The sequence below is a fragment of the Lissotriton vulgaris genome, chromosome 10 (genome assembly GCF_964263255.1).
Source record: "Lissotriton vulgaris chromosome 10, aLisVul1.2, whole genome shotgun sequence".
Taxonomy (NCBI): domain Eukaryota; kingdom Metazoa; phylum Chordata; class Amphibia; order Caudata; family Salamandridae; genus Lissotriton; species Lissotriton vulgaris.
Window position 1 is genome coordinate 132,405,042 of NC_141698.1, and position 22,860 is coordinate 132,427,901.

General features: G+C 45.4%; 1 protein-coding gene across 1 annotated transcript in view; it reads left to right on the plus strand.

The window, feature by feature from the left end:
• GNA12 (G protein subunit alpha 12) overlaps positions 1-20,889 on the plus strand; it is a 181,039-nt gene extending 160,150 nt beyond the window's left edge. The window contains exons 3-4 of the mRNA XM_086940704.1: positions 1,295-1,345; positions 18,663-20,889. Coding sequence (XP_086796830.1) covers positions 1,295-1,345; positions 18,663-19,232 — 621 coding nt within the window. The 3' untranslated portion in view covers positions 19,233-20,889. The remainder of the gene's footprint in view (positions 1-1,294; positions 1,346-18,662) is intronic.
• Positions 20,890-22,860: the final 1,971 nt, after the last annotated feature.

Consider the following 22,860-nt stretch of genomic DNA (forward strand, 5'->3'; position numbering starts at 1 on the left):
GACAAATACTTGGGAGGGATGCTCTTTTCTAGATAGGGTAGAGTCGATTGCAACAATGGTTTTGCTTACAATAAGTAGTCTGTAGTAACTCTAGTAGTATTTCTGGTATGGTATAAGCCCACAAGTAAAAATACTCACATCCATAACTGGAGCCCCATTCACCTAAGACTGCAGAAGTATCTGCCATTCTTACTACAGGACGCTCCTTGAAGTCCCATCCGCAGGTGCTGTAGAGGGGTATCCACGCAGAACAGTTAGGTGTTCACAAGCATCTCCAAACATCTGGCGACTACTAAATAATCCCAACGATAATCTTAATATGATTTTCTTTTAGTGCGTACAGTTACATTTTTCTATCAGAATTTTAGCAAGCATATATTTTTGGACGTAATGATTTCTTCGTCGAACTGTGGCAAACAGACTGGCGTTGAGAGTTGTGTTTTTAAAAATAAATAAATTAAAGAATCAGTTTTTTTTGTTTGTTTTTTAAACGCAGGCTCCGACCCTTATTTCAGTTGTACAGTTGTGTGTGTTTGTGTGTGGAAGGCTGGTGTTATTAAAAGCCTTTACATTTTGTAGCCTGCAGTCCTACTCTGTCTGGTAAACGACTTTAGTAGTGGTGGGTGAACATTTTTTACTTGCAAAATACATAATTTCCTAAAAGTGAATCATAGTGCCCAAAGTTGATTTCTCATGTTTTTTAAGTGAACATTGTACGCGAGTGCATACCTCACATGCAGAAGTAGCTTAAAGACACCCGCTCATGGCTTATTTGGGCAGAGAATGTCTTACCGGTTAAGCAGACCTCTCTCTGCCCAGTTCCGGCAAGACATTTGCTGCTGAAACCAGTCTCCAGCGGGGAGGAATATATAACCAGCAAGCAGTGGAAAATTGTACATAAATATCCGTTACGTGAAAAACTGAACTGCAAAGTTTTTGCTTGCTATTTAATTAATATTTCACTCGGGCCTGGTGTGCAGGCTAACCATTAACTATGTAGTTAATTTAGGTACACTATACTTCCTCACTCGCCTCATGATTATTCTCATTGGATTGCCTGAAAGCTTGACCTGTTTGCAGCCTTTGAGAACCGGGCATGTTCCCGAGGGATAGATTTCGCATGTACACCGTGTGCATCTGTTATTTTAGTCACTTGCATCACAACAGTCCCCAATTCCAATCCGGCGGATTCCTTTTAGTGTTTCCTAATAACCCTGCTCATAGGACATATGGTTTCAGGATATGGTTTGTGGTTTCGATTTCACTTCTTTAAAACAGATGTTTCTTTCTGCAGGGCGAGTCTGTGAAGTACTTCCTGGATAACTTGGACCGCATTGGGCAGCTGGTAAGCTACGGTTTAATAAAGTTGAACATGACATTGTAGACGCTTGTGACTGCACTTTGAACATTGAGGACTGATGGTATTGAAGAGCAAATAAAAACAAAAATAAAAGTATATTTGGGGGGTCTAATCAGACTGTGAAAATAGTTCGATATAAAAACATAGTTTCCTGAAAGACAATATCAACCTTATGTAACTATTTCCTTACAAAAATTGTGAGGTTTGAATTGTAGCCAATATCCGCCTGTTATAGGGTTTCGTTTAATTTACTATTGTAACGCCAGCCTGAGCATCTTTAAGGGATAATGCTTGCTAGTGTTCCTAGGTGTACTAGAATTTTATATCGTGAAATATTTATGTATGGTTAGTATTTTAAGTGTATTCTTTTGAGTCTTTTTTATTTTTTTATTTTATTAAGTCCATACTTTAAGAAGTTACTTTAAAAACAGAAATTCAGAAATGGGAGCATTGAAATTTCTAACTCTGTTCTGACATTCTAAAAATCGTACAGAAAATGTTTAAGTTTATAAGGCACTATGGTTCTTATCAAGAAATCCCATCATTTGCATAGACTGCATGGAGTTTTTAGATGACGGTCATCTGTAGAATAAACTTGATGTGAAGCTTGGTTAGTATAAAAGTACCATAATTGTACTTCATTCATACAAGATGAACACAAAAATGAGAATCTAGATGTAAGTGTTAAAACAAAACCATACAGTTCTCTAAGGTCGGCACTGGATAATAGACTGGTGGAGCCTCCTCAACGCAACAAATCTGTCGTGGTTCGTAGCATGAAGTCCTGCTCTTTGGATCATAAGATTTATTCATTGCTTAATTTGTAAAATTTGTTAGGACCCCTCTCGTAATTCAGGCTGTTGCTGCTTTCTTCCACCTCTACTCTACACTTTGGCTGTTTATCTCACTCTTCAGGGTTCCTTCTTTAGACCCTGCAGGCCTCCTTTGTCACTGTTTATCTAGCTTTATCGTCCTCCTTCTTAATCCCTTTTCTTTGTCTCTTTTGATCTGGCTCAAAAACTAATCTCATTAATAATTCCATTCACTTTCACTAGTTTTGTTAATAGTTTTAAATAAAAGCGGGCACAGCATACATTGAAACTCAATATCTAAAAAACATAAACGCATTTATTGACAATACCTTTATAAAATTCCAGTTACTAATCCATCATTTCAGACATTTAACAGTTTTAAAAACATATAAATCTTAAAGCATTGGTTTAGTTGTTCTGGTAAACCTTATGCCTCAGATGCAAATTAACAACCAACGTTTAAGTAAATTTTGAGCAAATAGAAATTTGTGCATAATTTGAAATCAGATTAATATTACTTGTTAAATAGTTTGAATACCTTCACCACACTGTTCACATTTTTACATATTCCTTGGGGTTTCCACCATCTGACCATACTTTTCCTACTAGAATACTCATTTACGGAAAGTAAAAAAAAAAAACTGGATACTTTCATTTTTCAGTATATACCTGCTGTTTAAATTCTGATATGTGATTAAATGCATCAACCAAGTGAGGTTTTGAATTCTTTTTTTTTAATGCACATTAGGCTTTGCAAATGTAAAGTTTTTTTTATTAATTTCGCACGTGCTGGCCTTTTGGATACATAGCATTTCTAATCCAGGACACCATACAGGTGTATTTTTTTACTTTATGGAGTATTGAAAATTATCCTTTTCTTTTGTGCACCTCTTTCACAATCCTAGTTTCTAACAAATATCATAGTGAAAGTAGATGAGTCTAGAAATTTCTGTCTCCATGCCTCAGACTTTATAGGAGCACACTGCAGCAACATTGGGACATGTATGTAGCCCACCCTCTGAAAAATTGTGAAAGTACCCAATTCAATGATAGACTATTTAATCAGTGGAATCGGGGGAAAAGGCAAGCCAGTTTCAGTCAATCGATATTCCCATAAAACGTGACTACTCACCCGTGAGGGTCTCAAGGCCCGGGATGAGGTCTGCGGTTCAGTTGAAGAGCCAGGTCTTGATGTCCTTCCTGGATTTCGGTAGTGATGGTGATTGCCAGAGGTGCAGAGGTAGGGAGTTCCAGGTCTTCGCAGCGAGGCAGGAGAAGGACCTTTCTCCAGCCGTGGTCTTGCGGATCTGTGGGATGGTGGCCGGGGCTGGTTGGGTCAAGCAGAGATGTCTGGTGGGAGTGTAGAAGGAGGGAGCAGTGGTATGCAGGTCCGGCGTAGTGGAGGGCTTTGTAGACATAAGTGAGAAGCTTGAAGGCGATTCTCTTGTTTACAGGAAGCCAGTGAAGATCTCTCAGGTGGCCAGTGATGTGGTTGCGCCATGGGAATTTTAGGATTAGTCTGGCGGGGGCATTCTGGATGGTCTGCGGTTTATTTAGGAGTTTCTTGGTGGTGCCGGCGTAGTGTGTTGCCGTAGTAGTCTGCTGCTGACGGGAGCATGGGTGACTGTGTTTTCCTGGAGTCGGTGGGGATCCAATTGAAAATCTTACAAAGGAGGCGGAGCGTGTGGAACCTGGAGGACTAAACTGTGCTGATTTGGCGGTTCATTGAGAGCGAGGAGTCCAGGATCATACACAAGGTTTTGTGCATGGTCTGTCGTGGGGGAGGGGTCCAAGCACCGCAGGCCACCAAGAGTCCTCCCGGGTGGAGCGGGGGGGGGGGGCAGTATGATGACTTATGTCGTATCGGATTTAAGCTTGAGGCAGCTGTCCTCCATTTAGATGGCGAATGCCTTCATCCCATCATGGAAGTTGGTCTTGGCAGAGGTAGGTTCATCTGTGAGGGAGAGGATCAGCTGGTTGTGGTCTGCGTAGGAGAGTATGTTGAGGTGTGGCTTCTGATGATGGCTGCAAGCGGGGTCATGTAGATGTTGACGAGGGTGGGACTTCCCAAGGCATTCTGCAGCTGATCTCTGTGGGTTCTGAGTTGACCGTTGGAAGTCTGGCTCTCTCCGTTTGGCCGGTGAGGAAGGAATGGATCCATTCTAGTGCTTTGTCACAGATGCCAGCGTTGTGTAGTCTTCCACAGAGGGTGTGGTGGGAGACCGTGTCCAAGGCGAATGATAGATCCAAAAGGATGAGTACTGCAGTCTTGGCTCGGGCCAGGAGGGCACAGATGTCCGTAGCAGTGAGGAGAGCCGTCTCAGTGCTGTGGTTGCTTCTGAAGCTGAATGGGAGAGGTCTTTTTGATGAACTCAGACAGCTGGGTGTTGATGACATTGGCTCTGACTGGGAGCAGAGAGATGGGTCTGTAGTTCTTGAGTTCCGTCTGTTCGGCAGAAGGTTTCTTCAGCAGTGGGTTGATCTCTGCATGCTTCCAGTCTTCCGGGAAGGTTGCAGACTCAATGAAGCAGTTGATGGTGCAGCAGAGTTCCTATGCGTTGGAAATGCTGGCTTTGTTGAAGATGTGTTGTGGGCATGGGTCCGAGGGGGCTCTGGGGTGTATTCTGTTCATGATCCTGAAGGTCTCACCTAAGGTGTGGGTAGTCCAGTTGGTCACGGTCGGCTGGAGCCATTGAGTCCAGTGGTTGCGGGTGGGGTGGATGAGTCTTTGGTTGCGTAGCTGTCTTAGATTTCCATGATCTTGCGGTGGAAAAAGGATTCAAAGTTGACGCAGAGGTCTTGAAACCGGGGAGATGGAGGGGGGGTCTGCTGTCTTTGTGCTGGGGTTTGTGAATTCTTTGACTACAGCGAAGTTATTTGTTGTGTGCGTTGGTGTCGATGCGTTCCTTGATGGCTGTGTTCTTTGTTGTTCTGATAAAGCGGTGGAGTGTTAGGACGTCAGATTTGGAGGCTCTGTGCTCTTGCTGCTCCTCCATCTGTTCTTGAGCCGTCTGCAGGTGCACCTGGACTCTTGGAGGGTGGGGGAGAACCAGCTGGCTTTATTGGAGATCAAGCATTGGAGGTTGCGTGCTTATGTGTTGACGATGTTGGATGTCTGTGGTAGGGTCTGGTTGAGAGGGGTGGTAAACTGGACTTCAGTGACCTTGTTCCAGCTTCTGCGAGGATGCAGTAGGCCCTTAAATGAGATTTCATACTGCCCAAATGTCACCAACAATACAGTTGGCCAGCATTTGCACTACTCTGCTGCACTTCACATACTACTGATTCCCTTTAGCTGCACCGCTGCTGCTTTCACTAGCGCTAAGCATCCCAACCCTTCACCTTACTTTCCTTACCATTTAAGCTAACTCACCAATCCCTGCTCCTCAAACCTTTCATACAGCTATGCAGAAAACCATTCTAAACTCAAATGCTCTCAACTAGCCCGCCTAGGGTGAACAGGAGCCAGGTGTAACGTAGGCTGAGTGTGGGCTATCATGCACATAGTACACAAGCATGGCAGCTGCTACCGCAGGACGTTCAAGAGGGATGGAGCAGCAGACTCTTTATCTTGATAAAGAAAATTAAGTACCAGTCTCCAAAAAACATGAGTGTCTGGCCCACTACCTGTAATCACTGCCACAAATTAAACCCCTTTTCCCTAATGACCAGCGTCATCCACGCCCCTACTAGGTTTATTTGATTTGCATAGTGCCAAACATGTCGCCTTAGAAGCCTCATCTGGCAACTTATGATCAAACAACCAAGCAAATAGCCGTATGATAGCTATGTAATTTTCACTTGCCTTTAATGTCAAATGATTAAGATTAACACCACATAGTTGGATAATATGATATTTCTAGTAGAATGGAAGAGTTGAGACTGTCAATATGCTGTTATTTGGCACTGTTGAATATTGGCCTAGAAAAAGCTGCCTGAGCCCCTCCTACTTTGCTCAGCTGTTCTGGCCAGTCAGTTGAGTTTTCATGCATCTAGCCTGCAGAAAAACAGGGTGTGTTTTCTAGAAAACAAATTGCCATGATTGTTGCTCATATAAAATCCATGGTGGACATGTATGTATTAATTCTGCTTTGTGTCTAGAACTCTGATCTAATGAAGGCGTGGCTATCCAGTGCTTTAAACCATTTCCCTACCAATGTTCAAGTAAAGTTCTGTGTATGTACAATGCAGCCATTCTATCCTTTACCGGCATTAAAAGCCCGTGCTCATCCAGCAAAAGTCTACTTTCCATTCCTTAAACACCCCGCATGTGGAAAGGAAGGAGTCTCTTCGCTCTCCATCAGCCGTTGCTGGTTAAATCCCTCTTACCGTGAACCTCTGCACCAGGATTAAACCCTTCACTCGAAGATCCGCTCTAGCAAAATCTGGAAGTTTTATTAGATATGTCATAGGTTGGGCAATAACGTGGCCATGGCTTGGAACCGATACACCAACTGGCTAACTTCTGAATAAGCCTCGTTATATTACTCCGTGAACTAGATATAAAAGATTTTAAAATTGGCCTTCCGGTGATGACCAAATTGCAATTTCTAGATTACTTGGCTAACCAAGTTGGGTCAAAAAGCCAATTTATATGTAGTGACCTTACCAAGGGCCTTGCACTCTGACTGTGAGCTCTGGCTGCATGTGTTTTGTCATCCCATTAAAATAAAAAAGCAATGCGGCCCTGTAAAACTCGTTATTTGGAGCAAGTGTACAAAATGCCTATTCACCCATGCATGGCCACAATGCAGAGGTCCACCCCCATGTTTTTGCCACAGTTGAGCTCCATCTAAATCTTCTGTACCTGGAACATGCCTTAGATCAACGTTGCATCACAATGTGGGGCTATACCATGAGCTAGTGCTCCTGTTATGCTTGAATAACTGGGACTATATCTAATGCACATGAGAGCGTTTCTGCATGTATGGTTTATGCCATGCTGTTCTGAGTGCAGCACTAGGTTATTTCTATTGATGGCGGGTGGGAGCATCCTGAGACACTTGAGGTTGTATCTCTCTGTGTACCTCCTGCATTAATAGCAATGGGGTAAATAGCAAATATACACTTTATATATGCACACATATATCTCAGAAGCATATAAGTATATAATTTATCACTGAAAGACACTTTGTTAACCATAAGTTGTGGTCCTCTTTTGTAGGATCCTAACATTTAAAAACGGGGGCGTGGCATGCAGGCGAGCAAGATGGCTGCTGCTTAGTAGAGCTCCAAGCGCACGGTAGACTCCCCTGATAATCCGGTCACACATTGTACCCTAAAGACTAACACTGATGTCGGAGTGCAGGAGGAGCCTGGAGACCCGACTCCATTACTAATCCGTTACGCGCAGTGCAGGGACGGAGTGAAGACGGTAGAGGCCTGGCGGCTCTGCTGCAACCGGGGAGTCTATTTTGGAGGTGAGCCCGCCTGTGGGGCCGAGGCGCGGGAATAATCCCGGGGCAAGGGGGCCCTGGAGGTTGTGCCACCGGCGGAGGCTTGCCCCCCACTATAGCCCGCTGGTGCACCGGAGTAGTGTACGGGGTGCGCTGCCCCTCCTCCCCTTGGGGCCTGAGCTGCAGCGCTGCCTAAAGCGCCCCACGGACGACACTGGCAGAAGCGATCCTGCGACATGGGGGGTGTCTGGCGCCTGCGGCGTGGTGGGGGCGGCCCACTGAGACCGGCGGACCCGCTTTGGACTTCGTCAGACACATCCGAGGCCCCGCGCTGCATAAGGAAGGTGTGCAGCCTGCACACAAGTGAAGCCGGGTCCTCGATTGCAGTGAACCAGATTGCAGGATTGTGACCAGGGTGCAGGATTGTGACCAGGGGCGGAAGACGCCCGATATTGTGGTAATACCTGGCTGAGAGCAGAGCACAGGCGGGCGGCTCATCCGCCTGAGGGGCGTCTGGTACAGCCCACACCATCTGGCAGGCAGGCGCCCTCAAGGTGTATAAGGAGACTTGTGGGCCCTAGTGACAGTGGGGCCCAAATACACGCACCGCCGGAGGCATAGCTCGCAGACCCTATAATACTTGGGGGAGCTGCAGGAGAAGGCAGGCAAAGAATCACGGGCTGGCGGCCCCCGCGAAAAGAGAAAGGGAATTTGTGAAGTGCACGATACAGAGGTGCTGCGTAGGAGACCTCCCCCCCACCCCACCTTGGCCCTACATCCCCAATTGCAGACCTCGTAACATCCAGTGGCGCAGGCTGTCTCGAGGCAGGCTGTCTCGAGGCAAGGCGGTCTAGAGGCAGGCGGCGGCCAGTACCGGATAGCGCTTAGTCATCTGGGCGAGGAGGGGGAGCAGGGGCCCACGCACGACCGCCCAGTCCAAACTGGACAAATTCACCTACGGAAAGGACTTCCCTCTGCTACCTGAAAGTAAGCCTTGTGGACAAGTTCCCTGGAGAGGAAGGTACACACAAAGTAATATTGGAAGACCTAATGACCGCCTTCACCAGTGTACATTCGACAGTGGGATCGCTATCAGCGGATGTCTCCTTCGTACGAGCGGACTTTAAAAAAATGACAGCCAGTGTCACGGAAGTTGAGCAAGTGATAAATCTCTGACGAAGGATAATATGGGTCTGATACAAACGGTACTAACAAGGTGGTGGCAGCTCCTTGGCAGTTTTGTTAATAGAGCTCGTGCAGATTGCGAGGGGCTCCTCCTCTGCACGCTGTAAAGCACTGTTGTGTCGCTTTTTAAAATTGCATTTTAATTCTGCTTTTAGACTCGGACTCAATTGAACAAGAATTTTTTTCCTGAAACGCTTTAAAAGTATATGTACAAAATTACTGTCTTTGTGTATCCCTAGCCCCGTTCCATCGCGGCTTCGTGCCGTTTGTGTGGAGGGCAGGGTGAGCTTTAGAATTACAGAGCCGCCTCCCCGAGCAGAACGGAGTTAGCGTTCCAGCTGGGGGCGGGGCTTAGAGTATAAAATGGCCTCTCTGAAGCGCAGCGGTCGAGCGCAGCGGGAGCGCCGAAGCCGTGCCAAAGGGGTGCCAGTCTGCGCCAGTCCGTTCTGGGACTGCGCTGAGCGCCAGATCCCCTGCCTCTTGTAACACCCTCAATACACCAAAGGTAATAACCTACACCCGAACTCAACTTCTGTGTATAGGCAAGACTTTCAATGATAAACGATGTTCCCATTTTTATGCAGACTCTTTGCGCAATTTGCCTACTAATCCATGTCCAAACTGCGCTTTTAAATCAACTCCTCACTCTAATCTAGCTGCCCCTATGTTGCCGTTAATTGCTGAAGAATATATACACTGTGCCCTTATAAACGCCCGTTCCCTTGTAAAACACAGAGAAGAGGTAGCTGAACTTATAGCCACTCAAAACCTAGACATCCTGTTCATTACAGAGACCTGGGCAGATTCAGCTTCGGGCCCGGATTTCAACATAGCCACCCCTGATGGCTATTATGTAACCTGATTAGATAGATCCTCTGGAAAAAGAGGAGGTGGTCTAGCTATCATACATCGTGCTAACTTAGCTCTAAAAACCGAGCCAATGATTCATGATTCTATTGAAGCCTTAGGTTTCACCTTTACTCTTTCTTCTACTCAAACCTTTAAAGGAACCTTACTTTACCGACCTCCCACTTCACGAACATCTTTTTTGGAAGCTCTTAATCCTCTATTAGAACCAGTAGCCGCCAACACAGAATATACAATACTGGGTGATTTTAACTTTCATCTAGAAAATCATGCTGACAAAGATTCCATTAAGATTATCTCTGATTTTCAGGCTGTGGGTTTAGAACAACAAGTCTCCTCAGCCACTCATCAAGCTGGTCATACCTTGGACGGACTATTCACAAACAAATCACTTATGAATCAACCTACTGTGATTCCACTCATCTGGACTAATCACTCGGCAGTGACATTTTCTATACTAGTTAGGAAACGCAAAAACTGCGCGCCCTCTTTACGCTCACAGATCAAATGTTGTGACTGGAAAAATATTGACCACCATGTTTTTAATAATACACTCAAAGCCACTAAACTCAAAGACTCAAATGACCCAGCTGAAGCATCCAATAACTATGTGCGCTGGTTGAATAATGCACTAGATTATGTGGCACCTGTCAAAAAACTGCAGCCTAACCGTAATAAACCTTCTGCTCCTTGGTTCTCCGAACTACTAAGACTCGAGAGACAACGATGTCGTAACCTAGAGAGACGTTGGCGTAGGAATTACGACAATAACGATAGAGAGAGATATAAGACAGCCCTGCATAGCTACAAAAAACGTATCATTAAGGAAAAATGTAATTTCTATACCACACAAATAGAATCAGCTAAAAATTCGAGCAAACAGTTATTCCAGGTGGTAAAAAATGTATCTAACCCTACGGTTCCTGACTCCATAGAACCATCTCAAGCCTTCTGCAACGAAATTGCGGAATTCTTTAAAGGAAAGGTCACAGATATTTTTAACAATTTCACAAAAAAAACTTCTGATGCCATAGCTGGCCCAGTTGCTCCCCATATATCCACCAGGCCAACTCTGGAAGCGTTCTCCTCACTCTCAGGCCTCCATAGAGGAAATTATGAACACAGTCAAATCAGGATCACCCACGGACCCTTGCCCCCCCACGCATCCTTAAACTAGTATCTGATCAGATAGCCCCGGTGTTTACCCATATCTGCAATACGATGTTCCTGACAGGTGACTACCCTAAAGTCTGGAAGAAAGTCATTGTGAAGCCCCTTCTAAAAAAACCAACACTAAATCCAGCAGAGTTAAAAAGCTATCGACCCATCGCCTCGCTCCCATATTTATCTAAGGTTTTCGAGAAGGCAATTAATCTACAACTATCAAGCTTTATTGACAACAACAACCTACTAGATGATACCCAATTTGGGTTTAGAAAGGGTCACGGCACCGAGACCGCCTTGATAAAAGCAGCCGAAGAAGTTAGAATAATTTTGGACCAAGGCAGTACAGCGATCCTAATACTTTTAGATCTGTCGGCAGCCTTCGACACGGTCGATCACAACATCTTGATCGACCGTGTCGATGCCATGGGCATCCAAGGCAAAGCTAAGACTCTTCTAGCATCCTTTTTATCAGACAGAGAACAGTCTGTGAAAATGGGGAGCTAATACTCGCCTGATTTCACTTTGCCTTGTGGAGTTCCTCAGGGCTCCTCGCTAAGTCCGACGCTTTTTATCATCTATGTGTCGGACTTAGCGAGGGTGATTAAGTCATTCGGCATTGGAATAACATCATACGCCAATGACACTCAATTAGTCCCGGCTATTCATAAAAACGGAGCCGCAGTGGCCGCTAACTTCCAGGAAGGAATGAGAGCGATCAGCACCTGGATGGACCAGAATTGCTTAAAACTAAACTCCGACAAGACGGAGGTCATGCTTTTTGGTGAACTGACCCGGTCTTGGTCACCAGTCTGGTGGCCATCAGAGCTTGGAGATCCGCCCCTACCGGTGTCAAAAGTCAGGAATCTTGGAGTCCTATTCGACAATAGGCTAACCTTTCACAGCCATGCTAACGCAGTGGTTTCAGCGTCCTTTTACACCTTGAGAATGGTAAAGAAACTTCTTCCTTTCCTACCCCCAAACTCAGGTAAAACCTTAATGTCCACGCTAGTCCTCTCAAAGGTTGACTATTGCAACGGCCTATTATTGAATGCACAGGAGCAAGTCATGAACAAACTACAGCTAGTGCAAAACGCTGCTGAAAGAATTCTAACCGGTGCACCCAAATTTTCACCCATATCTCCCATCATTCGCCAACTTCATTGGCTGCCTATCAGAAGCCGCACAAAGTTCAAGGCCTTGTGCATCATTTAAAAAACATTGAACAATACTGGACCGGACTTCTTAAAAAAATCCATTACTGCCTACAAACCCACTCGATCCTTACGCTCTGCGGCATCCCAGCTACTTGACATCCCACGCACTAAGAAAGCAACATGGGGCGACAAACGCTTCATAGTTGCTGCCTCCAAATTGTGGAACAAGCTCCCCCCTCATATTAAATTAAGCTCTTCCTTACTTATATTTCGGAAACACATTAAAATGTGGCTCTATAACCAGTAAGCCTTGTAGGAACCCTCTGCAATCTTAATGAACTCTAGCACCGAGACACCGGAAGGTATTTGTGCGCTCTAGAAATTTTATAAATAAATAAATCGCCTGGAGGTAGAACACAAACTCATGGCAGCAAAGCTGGACGACCAAGAAGGGCATTCCTGGCGCAACAATATCAGAATTACGTGAATTTCCGAAACTAAGGGAGCCCTGCCATGGACTTGTATGTAGAGGACCTCATAAAATCTAGACTCCAACCCTGAGGGCTATCAACCTTTTTTTCTCAGTTGAGGGCCCACAGGGTCCCAGGGGGTGGGGTGGTATGCCCAAACCTGGGGCCCCCCATGACCTGTACTGGTCCGCATCTTCAATTTCAGAGATAGAGACGCTATATTGCAAACAGCAAGGGTGGCCCCGCCGCTACATATCCAGAATTCAGTTGTCATTCTTCCCGGACTATACGGCGGTCTCCAAGTGCCGCAGGAGTTCATGGAGGTCCAGAAAGAATTCAGAGCCAGGGAACTGCCATACTCTATGCTATTCCCAGCGAGACTGCGTGTGGTGGCAGATAGGAAAACGTGGGTTTTCAACACACCAAAACAGGTACACGACTGGATCGAGGGATGGGGTCGGGTGGAAGGACCCAAACGGTCAGAGAAACCAGCAATGTCGTGGGATGACTGGGGGCCCAGGGACCGTGGCCAGGAGCAAGAGGAAGAACACCTGCACCAGAGTGAGACCGAGGAGTGAGACTGAGCGAGTTCGTATCACTCTGCGACTGGGCGATTTGCGGGGACGCACAGACTGACTTACCTGCACAAAGAACTGAACCATACTCTTGGCAAAAGCTGTCTTTGGGGTGGGGATGGACTATGACCGTCCTTGAACCTCTCACCTCCCACACGCAAGTACTTTTTCGGAGTTTGGGACTGAGCACTCTCAAAACTACTCGCTTTCCCAACTTTGCAGTCTGTCTGGCGGGGTGGGTGGGATTGGACAGTTTACATGGTTTTGTGCATTATTGTTTTTTGTTTTTAACTCTGTACCTGCTCCCAGACATTTTACTAGGCATGGCAACACAAACCCCAGCTGATCCAGACTCTGAATCGTACCCCAAGACTCAAGTGACCCCCCCCCCCCCCTCCGTCCTTGCTCACGTGGAATGTGCACGGCCTGGGGGACAAAATAAAGAGGGACCTGGTACTACAAAGTTTGAAGCGATGCACCCGACAGTAGCCCTGCTGCAAGAAACGCACCTCACTGGTACCGCATGTAAAGCGATGGACAGGTGGGGGTATAAAATTATAGTTTAGTTTTCTTCTGGTTCCAGAGGAGTTGTGATCCTGGTGAAAACAATTCCCATTAATAGTGAATAAAACAAAAACAGATGATCAAGGCCGCTTTGCGGCTATACTGGGTCAGTGGGAGAGACGGTCTGTCAATATAGTATCTGTATACATTCCTCCCACACTAAATGCGATAGCGCTCCCAGCCCTTAGTGAATTCTTACTTGACCTTCCGGAAGGGGAACTCCTGATAGGAGGGGACTTCAATGCGACTATAGATGGTAATCTGGACAGATACCCTGTAAGGGCACACATGCCTGGCGTGTCTCGCCTTCAGAGTGTTCTGGAGGCACTTGGGCTTACTGACTTGTGAAGACGGCACCACCCCACTACACGGCACTACACCTTCCACTCGGGGGTACATAACAGCCTATCTAGAATAGACTACTTCCTGGCCTCAGCGGATAGTCTTAGGAACATTGATGGTATAGAAATCAGACCTAGGGGCATCTCCGACCACTCCCTGGTACTATTGACTTGTACGTATCACCACAAGACTCAGAGGCGTATTTACCCCAGCTATTTACAGGTCCCAAAGATCAAAAAAGCGGTCGTTACGGCGACGAAACACTACTTCAAAGAAAACGATTTGTCGGTCAGCTCGCAGACTACCTTGTGGGAGGCCTATAAAACTGTCATTAGAAGGCAGGCCAAGGTTTCTATTGCAGGGCACAAGCGGGAGAAGCAGCGGGAATTACATGACATTGAGCTAGAATTGCACGAGGCTGAGACGCACCACTCTACTAACCCCACACCAGCTACATCACAGACGCTGGGCATTGGGCAGCAACAGTACAGAGAATACCTTATAGAGGTGACCAAGTCGAGGCTCACGGCCATTAAACCTAAAATATACGAAACCGGTGCCAAGGCAGGAAAGCTTCTGGCTTGGCTCAACAAGAGGGAGCGGGGTAATACGGGGATAGCACAGATTCGGACGGAGGAAGGACAGACTACGACGGACCCACAGACGATAGTCTGCACACTAGCGCTGCATTTTCAGAGTATATACCTCATCCTTCACGATTACCTTGGAGGATGCGTTGACTTATATTAAAACCATAGCAATGCCTAGGCTCACCCCGGAGGCGGCCCTCGCGCTTGAGGCGGACCTCACGTTGGAAGAACTACAAGTCGCTATCCGGTCGTTGCTATCTGGCAAAGCGGTAGGACCTAATGGTATGCCTATTGAGCTATACAAGAAGACTGAAGGGACTATTGCCCCACACCTACTAGGCATGTACTCCTACAGCCTGGATGTAGGTGAACTACCGCTTGATCAGCGGATAGCTACCATAGTGGCGATTCCTAAACCGGGAAAGCCTGCTGCAGAATGTACCTTGTACCACCCGATATCGCTTATCCAATGCGGAGGCCAAAATCCTTGTGAAATTATTGGCGATTAGACTAACACCACATCTTACAACCCTAATACACACATATCAGTCAGTTTGTCTGGCAGAAATACAGCACTGAAGCTTAGACGCCTACATGGGGTGATGGCTCGAATTCCATATCTTCAAGAACCAGCTGTCATACTCTTCTTGGACGTACGAATGGCATTCAGTATGGTTGAGTGGCCCTTCCTATTCGCAGTGCTTCATCATTTGGGCTTTGGGCCCAAGCTCTGCGCTTGGATCCGCCTCCTGTACACTAAACCAGTAGCACACGTTATGGCAAATGGGCCCATTTCCGACTTTCCACTTGCGAGGGGAACTCGCCAGGGCTGCCCCTTGTCGCCACTGCTCTTTGCCCTGGTGCTGGAGCCGCTGGCAGCGTGGATCAGATGAGAACCAATGATACAGGGTCTCAGGTGGACAGATGGGTTTGGAAGAACGTATCTCCATATACGCGGATGAGGTCTTGTTATATTTGGCCTCCCCCTGGCGCTCCATACTAGTTCTCCTCAATAACTGAGATTTTCAAGAGGTTATCTGGGTACACCATAAACTGGTCAAAATCAATCTTATACGTCCTACATGGCCCCCCACCGCAACTCCCTGTTGATTGCCCGCCCCAGGTCACTGACAACCTAAATATCTAGGTATATACATTACAGCCAACCCAGATGGCTTCTTCTCAAGAAATCTGATGCCCCCGTAGGAGCGTCTAAGAAGAGATGCAACACACTGGGAATCATTACTGATGAACCTGTTGGAAAAAGCAGCACTTTTCAAAATGATGGCGCTTCCCCGTTTTCTGTATGCGCTAGAAAATACGCCGTTCCCTGTACCCCTAGGTTATTTAAAAAAGAAAACAGCCCAGGTATCCAACCTGTTATGGGGTAACAAACCAGCCCGTATAGTGCAGGATAAGTCGTTCTTCCATGGGAGGTAGGATGGCACTCCCAAATATACAACCGTATTACTGGGCGGCGCAATTAAAAGTAATCAACCAGTGGATACATGCCCCGCAGGCAGACACAGCAGACAGGTTTTTATTGGGACCCGGAAATGTTCTCTCTGCACTGTCAATAAGGGACACACCGCTGTGTTAATAGGGCCCACAAAACAGTCCCCATATGGCACGCGGTGCAGGCAAAAATGGACTGGCAAGGGGTTTTAACCCAACTTGCTCATCTTTGGGACACTAAGCGCTTGGGACGACTCAGGAATAGCAAGGGCTTTGAGCAATGGGACACCAAAGGCATATCCACGGTGGGAGACATGTGGAATAAGGGGGAAGTAGTCCCATTCGAACATCTTCAGCAACAATACGAACTGGCACCTTCAAATTTTTTGCTACATGCAGATCAAACACGCACTGACCACGGCCATACGGCACATTGCCAAGGTACCTGAGGCTTCCCCCTTAGAGGACATGCTACCGACGGACTGCATGCAAAAGCGGGCTACATCATTCACATACCGGAAGTTAGTTAATAACCTTCCGGACCCCTGGCATCACTCAGGGACAAATGGACCCGTGACTTGGGCGACCTTGATGACACAGAATGGCAGGAGGCGCCGGCTTCGCCGCGAGAGGTGGGCATACATCCGCGACTCAGACTAGTGCAGCTTAAAATCCTACATCCCACCTACTACACTAGACATACCCTATGCAAGATGGGAAAAATTTCACACCCTTATTGCCTCCGAAATTGTGGGGAGGAAGGGACCTTTTACCATGCGATATGGCACTGTCCGAAAATCGCTGACTACTGGAAGAAAATAATGAGCACAATATCGCAGACTGAAGGGATGTCGTTGGTACCGGAACCAAAGAGGTGCTTATTAAATATGTGGGAGTCTAATGACCTTACTCATCCGGCGCAGAACTGGGCCACGCTGGGGATAATGGTTGCTAAACAAAATATAGAGGAAAAGTGGGGGGCGGCGGAGGTGCCATCTCTGGCCGCGTGGTGTAGGTGCATGGACATGGCTATGATGGCTGAGAGGGTGATGTTTATTAATCGTGGCTGCCCCCAGAAATGGAACAAGGTGTGGGGAACGTGGAATAAGTTTAGGGGAGACATTTGTGAACCGCCACCGGAACTAAATGAGGACAGTTCAGAGGAGGAACATTAAAGTTAGTAACATGGTCTATATGAGGGGAATAATGGTAGATTCTAAAGATCTAAATGAGAATGTGAACATAGTTTTTGTACTACTGATATGGGAATGTGTAATTTGTTAAAATATGACTAATGCACCTGAAATTTTCGGCTACGTTGATAATGAAAATAATTTAAAAAAAAAATTATATATGACCGCACCCCTCCCATCCGGGCTGATGCCTCGTGGAGCTCGCACAAACCGATCCCTTGCTTTCCTTTCTTGATAAGGTGCACCATTCCCTGCGGAAAACGCACACATGGGAAGGCTGGGACTCTAACTTGGTCAAGTCCCGGCAGCGCGGCATCCCGTGGCAATTAGCGAATGCAAACAGTTCCCCACCTACTCAAGGTGTGTATACAGAGGACTTAATGTGAGGAACTAACACTGAACTTACTCAAAGATTAATGCAGAATCACCTTAAAGACTACATGCCCCACAGTGCAGCGCAACAAAGAGTACGCCGTGATTGGCAACTGCAAAATAAAAGGAAGTGGCAACCGCAGTCAGGTGTTTCAGCAGCTCTATCCCTCAAGCCCAGGAAGAAGAGGCGCTCCAGCTTCAAAACGCGTCGGCTTGTTCAAGAAAAATAAGGGATCTGTTTGTGCAAGCTCCATGAGGCATCAGCCCGGATGGGAGGGGTGCGGTCGAGTTACCTTATCAAATCGTCAAGGCGTTTGGAAAAAAATATTTTATAATGTATATACACAAATTCACTGAACCATTATGGTTAGATTCTAGTTAAAAACAAATCACAGAAATTAGCCATTCATAATCAACCCTAACTCGCCCCAGTGCACTGTTAATGAATTTGTGTCAGATGACATCATTGATATCACATATTGCCTCACAAGTCATATCATAGTAGTCACTATTGGGGACTCGCAATCATTTGCACATATATCATGTTCCTTATGTATTGTTTATTGTTAAGAACGGGCACCTCTCTTTCGGCCATGCACTGGGTCCAGCCACTGTGCAGCCAGCGGGCGTCCTGTGTGATAGGTGAAGTCATCAGGGATGTCAGATCATGTTATTTGCCAAGTTACTTTTGATAGACTTGGATTGTTTAATTTTCCTGTTTTGTAAAACGTTTCCCTATAAAAATGGAAGGAGTGGGAATGCTGGGGAATGCTGGGGGAGACGGGCGGAGTCGTTTTCAACCATGACATGTTACTGATTTTAAACTCATTGTGTACGGCTGAGGTTTTTTAATCTCTGGATTAATTTTTGGCATGCATCTCTCTATATATGACAAAAAAAACCATGAGTTTATTTCTTTCTGCTGTTCGGGAATGGTTGATCTAGAAGGAATGAATTTTTAATTTTCAATAAGAAAATGATGTTCTAAATAAAATGTCACATTTTAAGCATAGGGATAAAAAAAAGCTTCATACTTCATACTTAAACCAATGCCACAAAGCAGAACTGTGCAAACATTATAAATTGTTATTTTTGTTATAGTTTGATTGGACTCTATATATAATCTTTTTCCTTTTTAACATGTCTACTCTCATTTCCAGAACTACTTCCCAAGCAAGCAAGACATACTGCTAGCTCGGAAAGCCACAAAGGGAATTGTGGAGCACGATTTCATAATCAAAAAGATCCCGTTCAAAATGGTGGATGTAGGCGGTCAGCGATCCCAGCGGCAGAAGTGGTTCCAGTGCTTCGATGGCATCACTTCCATCCTCTTCATGGTCTCGTCAAGTGAATACGATCAAGTTCTCATGGAGGATCGGCGAACCAACCGTCTGCTGGAGTCCATGAACATCTTTGAGACAATAGTCAACAACAAGCTCTTTTCCAACGTTTCCATTATCCTCTTCCTCAACAAAATGGACCTTCTTGTAGACAAAGTAAAGACTGTCAGCATTAAGAAGTACTTCTCTGATTTCAAGGGGGATCCACAGCGCATGGAGGATGTCCAGCGCTACCTGGTGCAATGTTTTGACAGAAAGCGGCGGAATCGCAGCAAACCTCTTTTCCACCACTTCACTACAGCCATAGACACTGAAAACATTCGCTTTGTGTTTCACGCCGTGAAAGACACCATTCTCCAAGAGAATCTAAAGGACATTATGTTGCAGTGAAAGGGGTGAAACCTCCTCTCTTGAGTTGCCATTAATTTATTTCAGGGCTATAGGTCAGAGTGATTATTTCACCCACTCCAAGGGTGTTAAAGACAATAATCTTTCTCCCTTGTTCCAGCATCCATACTATTAGTACAAAGCTCAGGAATGCTGTAACCTAGCCAAATCAAACAGATGAGCTATGCGCAGAACCGCTTTGGATACTTTTAAGGTTAGCTACTGAATCGTCTGAACTTGCGAAACTACTGAAAACATTTGGTCCTGTTCGACAATTCCCAAATTTAAAGAGAAATTTGACGTTTGGGACTAAAAGGTTCAAATGGAGTATAAGAAGAATTGATATTTTGCGAAGCTGTTGACACCAGCTCGTAGAACAAGCCATGTTGTTCCCATTTAAACCATCTGGTGTTTGTTGTAACAGTTCTGTTCCAAACAGGAATATGGTTACATTGAGGGTACATGGCAACATTAATTGATGATGATTTGGAGATGAGGGCAGCCTATTTGCCCACTGTGTTTTTGTTTTGCCATGGGCCTTACACTACCACTTAAGGTTGTATGTCAGTGTGAATCTTACACTCAAGGGGGGGTGGGGATTGGGGCGGCTGGTCAGAGCCAGTTGATTGATCCAAGCAGTCCTTCGAGCTTGTAAATTTTACAGGGAATGCTTAACTGATGTAGAACCACATTTAGTTTGCACTACAGGTACATTTATTTTCACCATTGAAAAATTGGACAAATAAAAAAAATAAAAACGTTGCCAATATGATGTGAAAGGTATTTACTGGAACTTGTCGGGACACATTCAGATTTTGGGCCCTTGGCTAACTAGAATGGTGAAGGAGACGATGTGGTAGCAAGGATCTACGTACGTTGATATTTAAGATGTGGAAAGTTTTTTCTTGAAGAAAAGGCTCTGGATTTTTCTGTATTTGTTTTCTTGTATTTGGAATACTGGGAAACGCTTCGTTGTACGGAAGATCTGCTTGAAGAATTTGTATCTCTTTAACTCCGTGTGATCGCAAATTCGCTTGGGCAATGAGAATTTCTTACGTAAATCTGCTTGAAATCTCTGCTCTGCCAATCCTATTCCACAGGGATCTTTAGCCCTTATTAAGGCACATGTATAAAACAGAACATCAAACTTAGCACATGACCTAGATCAGGTTCTCTTCTCCGATGTGAAATTGCAAGAGTCTGTGAAGAACACTAATGCGAGCTGACTGGCCTCTAGCTCAATATGTTTATGTAGTCGTGAACTGCCGAGTGCTATACACTGTGTGAAATTGTCTTCTAAGCTGATTGACTACATGGCTATCTAAATTAACCAAGCTTTTCATTAAAGTGCTTCAGCATCTTTCTGGTGGGCCTGGCTCTGGAGAACATGTCTACCATGTGGTACAATCAGGTCAAAACCCCAGAGATCACGGCACAAATTCCTCCAATGCGGTTTTTGACATTGATTAGAAGTCAATATAATTTTTATGTGCACTTACTTTGTATAGCTTGTTTCAGAAATTACATGTAAATGAAATGTTTTTAACTGTTCCAGCAAAAGGAGGCCATGTGAGCCTGATGATTAAAGTCTCTGTGAAATATGCAAACAGCATTTCTCCTTTCTGCCATTCAGAATTTGAATAAACACAACTTCTTTAAATATGTCTGTTACCTGTAGAGCTTTGAGCAGGCAATTACGGATTGATGTCAAAATTATAATTTCTTTGTTGTTGCGAACCCGTCGCTGTGTTTGGTCTTTGCCACTTTCTGGCAATTTGCCACATTTTTCAAGCATTGTATGGGTTTAATTTGTGTTTGTGATCCCAGCCCTTTGTCCTCTGTGGTTTACGTGTATTCATTACTTCCAGCTTGTGTGGTTGTACAGAACTTCCTCAAATAAAGGAGGTATTATTTGTTTGGTCCATGATGGGACAAAATGCTGGACTAGGACAGTAAGCTGCATATTGTGTCTGCTTGTCCTAAACAATCTCTGGCCAAGTACATCTTTGAGCAGCTGCCAACAGGAAGAAGCCATTTCTATTTTTAGATCGCTTATTCAACACTGGCCAGCAGAGACAGGAATTTGTGACCTGTTTTACTTGCTTGGATCAGAGGTTAATTTGTGTTCCTCTATGAGAAAGGAAGGAAAAGGGTTTCAACTTGTAGCTGTGCATGCAAATATTCACCGAGCTGCTGAAGCAAAAAGCTGGCAGCATAAAAAGCGATTTATGCTTTTCTCATTTCCACTCAATCACCTCTACTCTCCTAGAGTAGTGACAACTGACACGTGTGGGCTAAAGCGGATGGAGAAGACCGATTAGAACCTGATTATGGTTGAGTCGGGTAAAATGACCCTGTGGAGAAGTGTTAAAATGGTTTAACCTTGTATTTCCAAATCCATGGTTTAGCATGGTACACAAATGATGAAATATTTTATTTAATTCAGTAACCAATATAAAAAAATGAATATTTGCAAGCTTTTGTAAATTCATTTGAGGCCACTCTTGCAGTACTGTATTCAGTTTAAGGCACTGCTCCCACTAATCAATCTGAGGATACTGACTTCACCTTAACAGAACGTTTTTGAAACTTTCAATTTTAAATTGTTGTTTTTTATTTATATACATTTTATTAACCTGATAAAAAATCTTTTGATTTTTCTAAGCAGTTGTGGACCCCCTGAGTGGGCTTCACAATCCCCAGGGGTGCTCCGACCACAGGTTAAAACCACTGCTATAGATAATCCCAAGCTGTTGCATCACGCAAAAGAATGGGGCGCCACTGCAAAATGTTAAGATGGGCCCCCTGATGAGCTACGTGGGCCCTGGAGAGCAGCACCCCCGGTGCCTGTGTTAGGCCTCTGAACCCACAGTCTAGTGGCTTTGTTTGGACATTACATTTTATTTTTCTCCAAAACTTTAATAGTGGGTGTTGACTGGAGACGATGACCAATGTTCACCAGTCGCATATAATGAGCCTCACACTGCTCAGAAGCACAGATTTCCAAAGTTGATTTTTGAATGAGAGAAGATATTTAGGGTTTCTTGCAAGCGAGTGCATCACATGGGAAGTAAATTAATTTTATAATTGAGACCAATGCTGCTTTTCCTCCCCAAAAACCTTGCCAGCTATCTTCAGGCCTATAACCTCTGATGGCATACAGACACCAGTGAACACCACACGCAACCTGGGGGTTGGCTTAAATGAGAAACTAAACCTGGAATCTCATGTCAATAAACTGATGGGAGGCTGTTACACCCTCATCCGAGGCCTCCGGAAAGTGCGGCCATTGCTGCCAGCACAGGCACGCACTACAGTAGTCAGAAGTACTATACTGAGCCGCCTGGATTACTGTAACGCCCTGCTTCTGGAATCCCCGGGATACCTGATTGCCAGGCTCCAGAGTATTCAGACAGCAGCAGCTAAATTAGCTCTGGGCCGAGCACGCCGGTCCTCGACAACGCAAGCACTGGCGGAGCTACACTCGCTGCCAGTAGCCCAGAGGATCCTGTTCAAATCTCTATGTATAGTGTTCAGGGCACCCCATGGGCAAGGCCCCAAGCTGATTCAAGATGATAGATTCCAATGGTATGAACCTGCACATACACTCCGCTCCTCTTCGGCCAGTTTG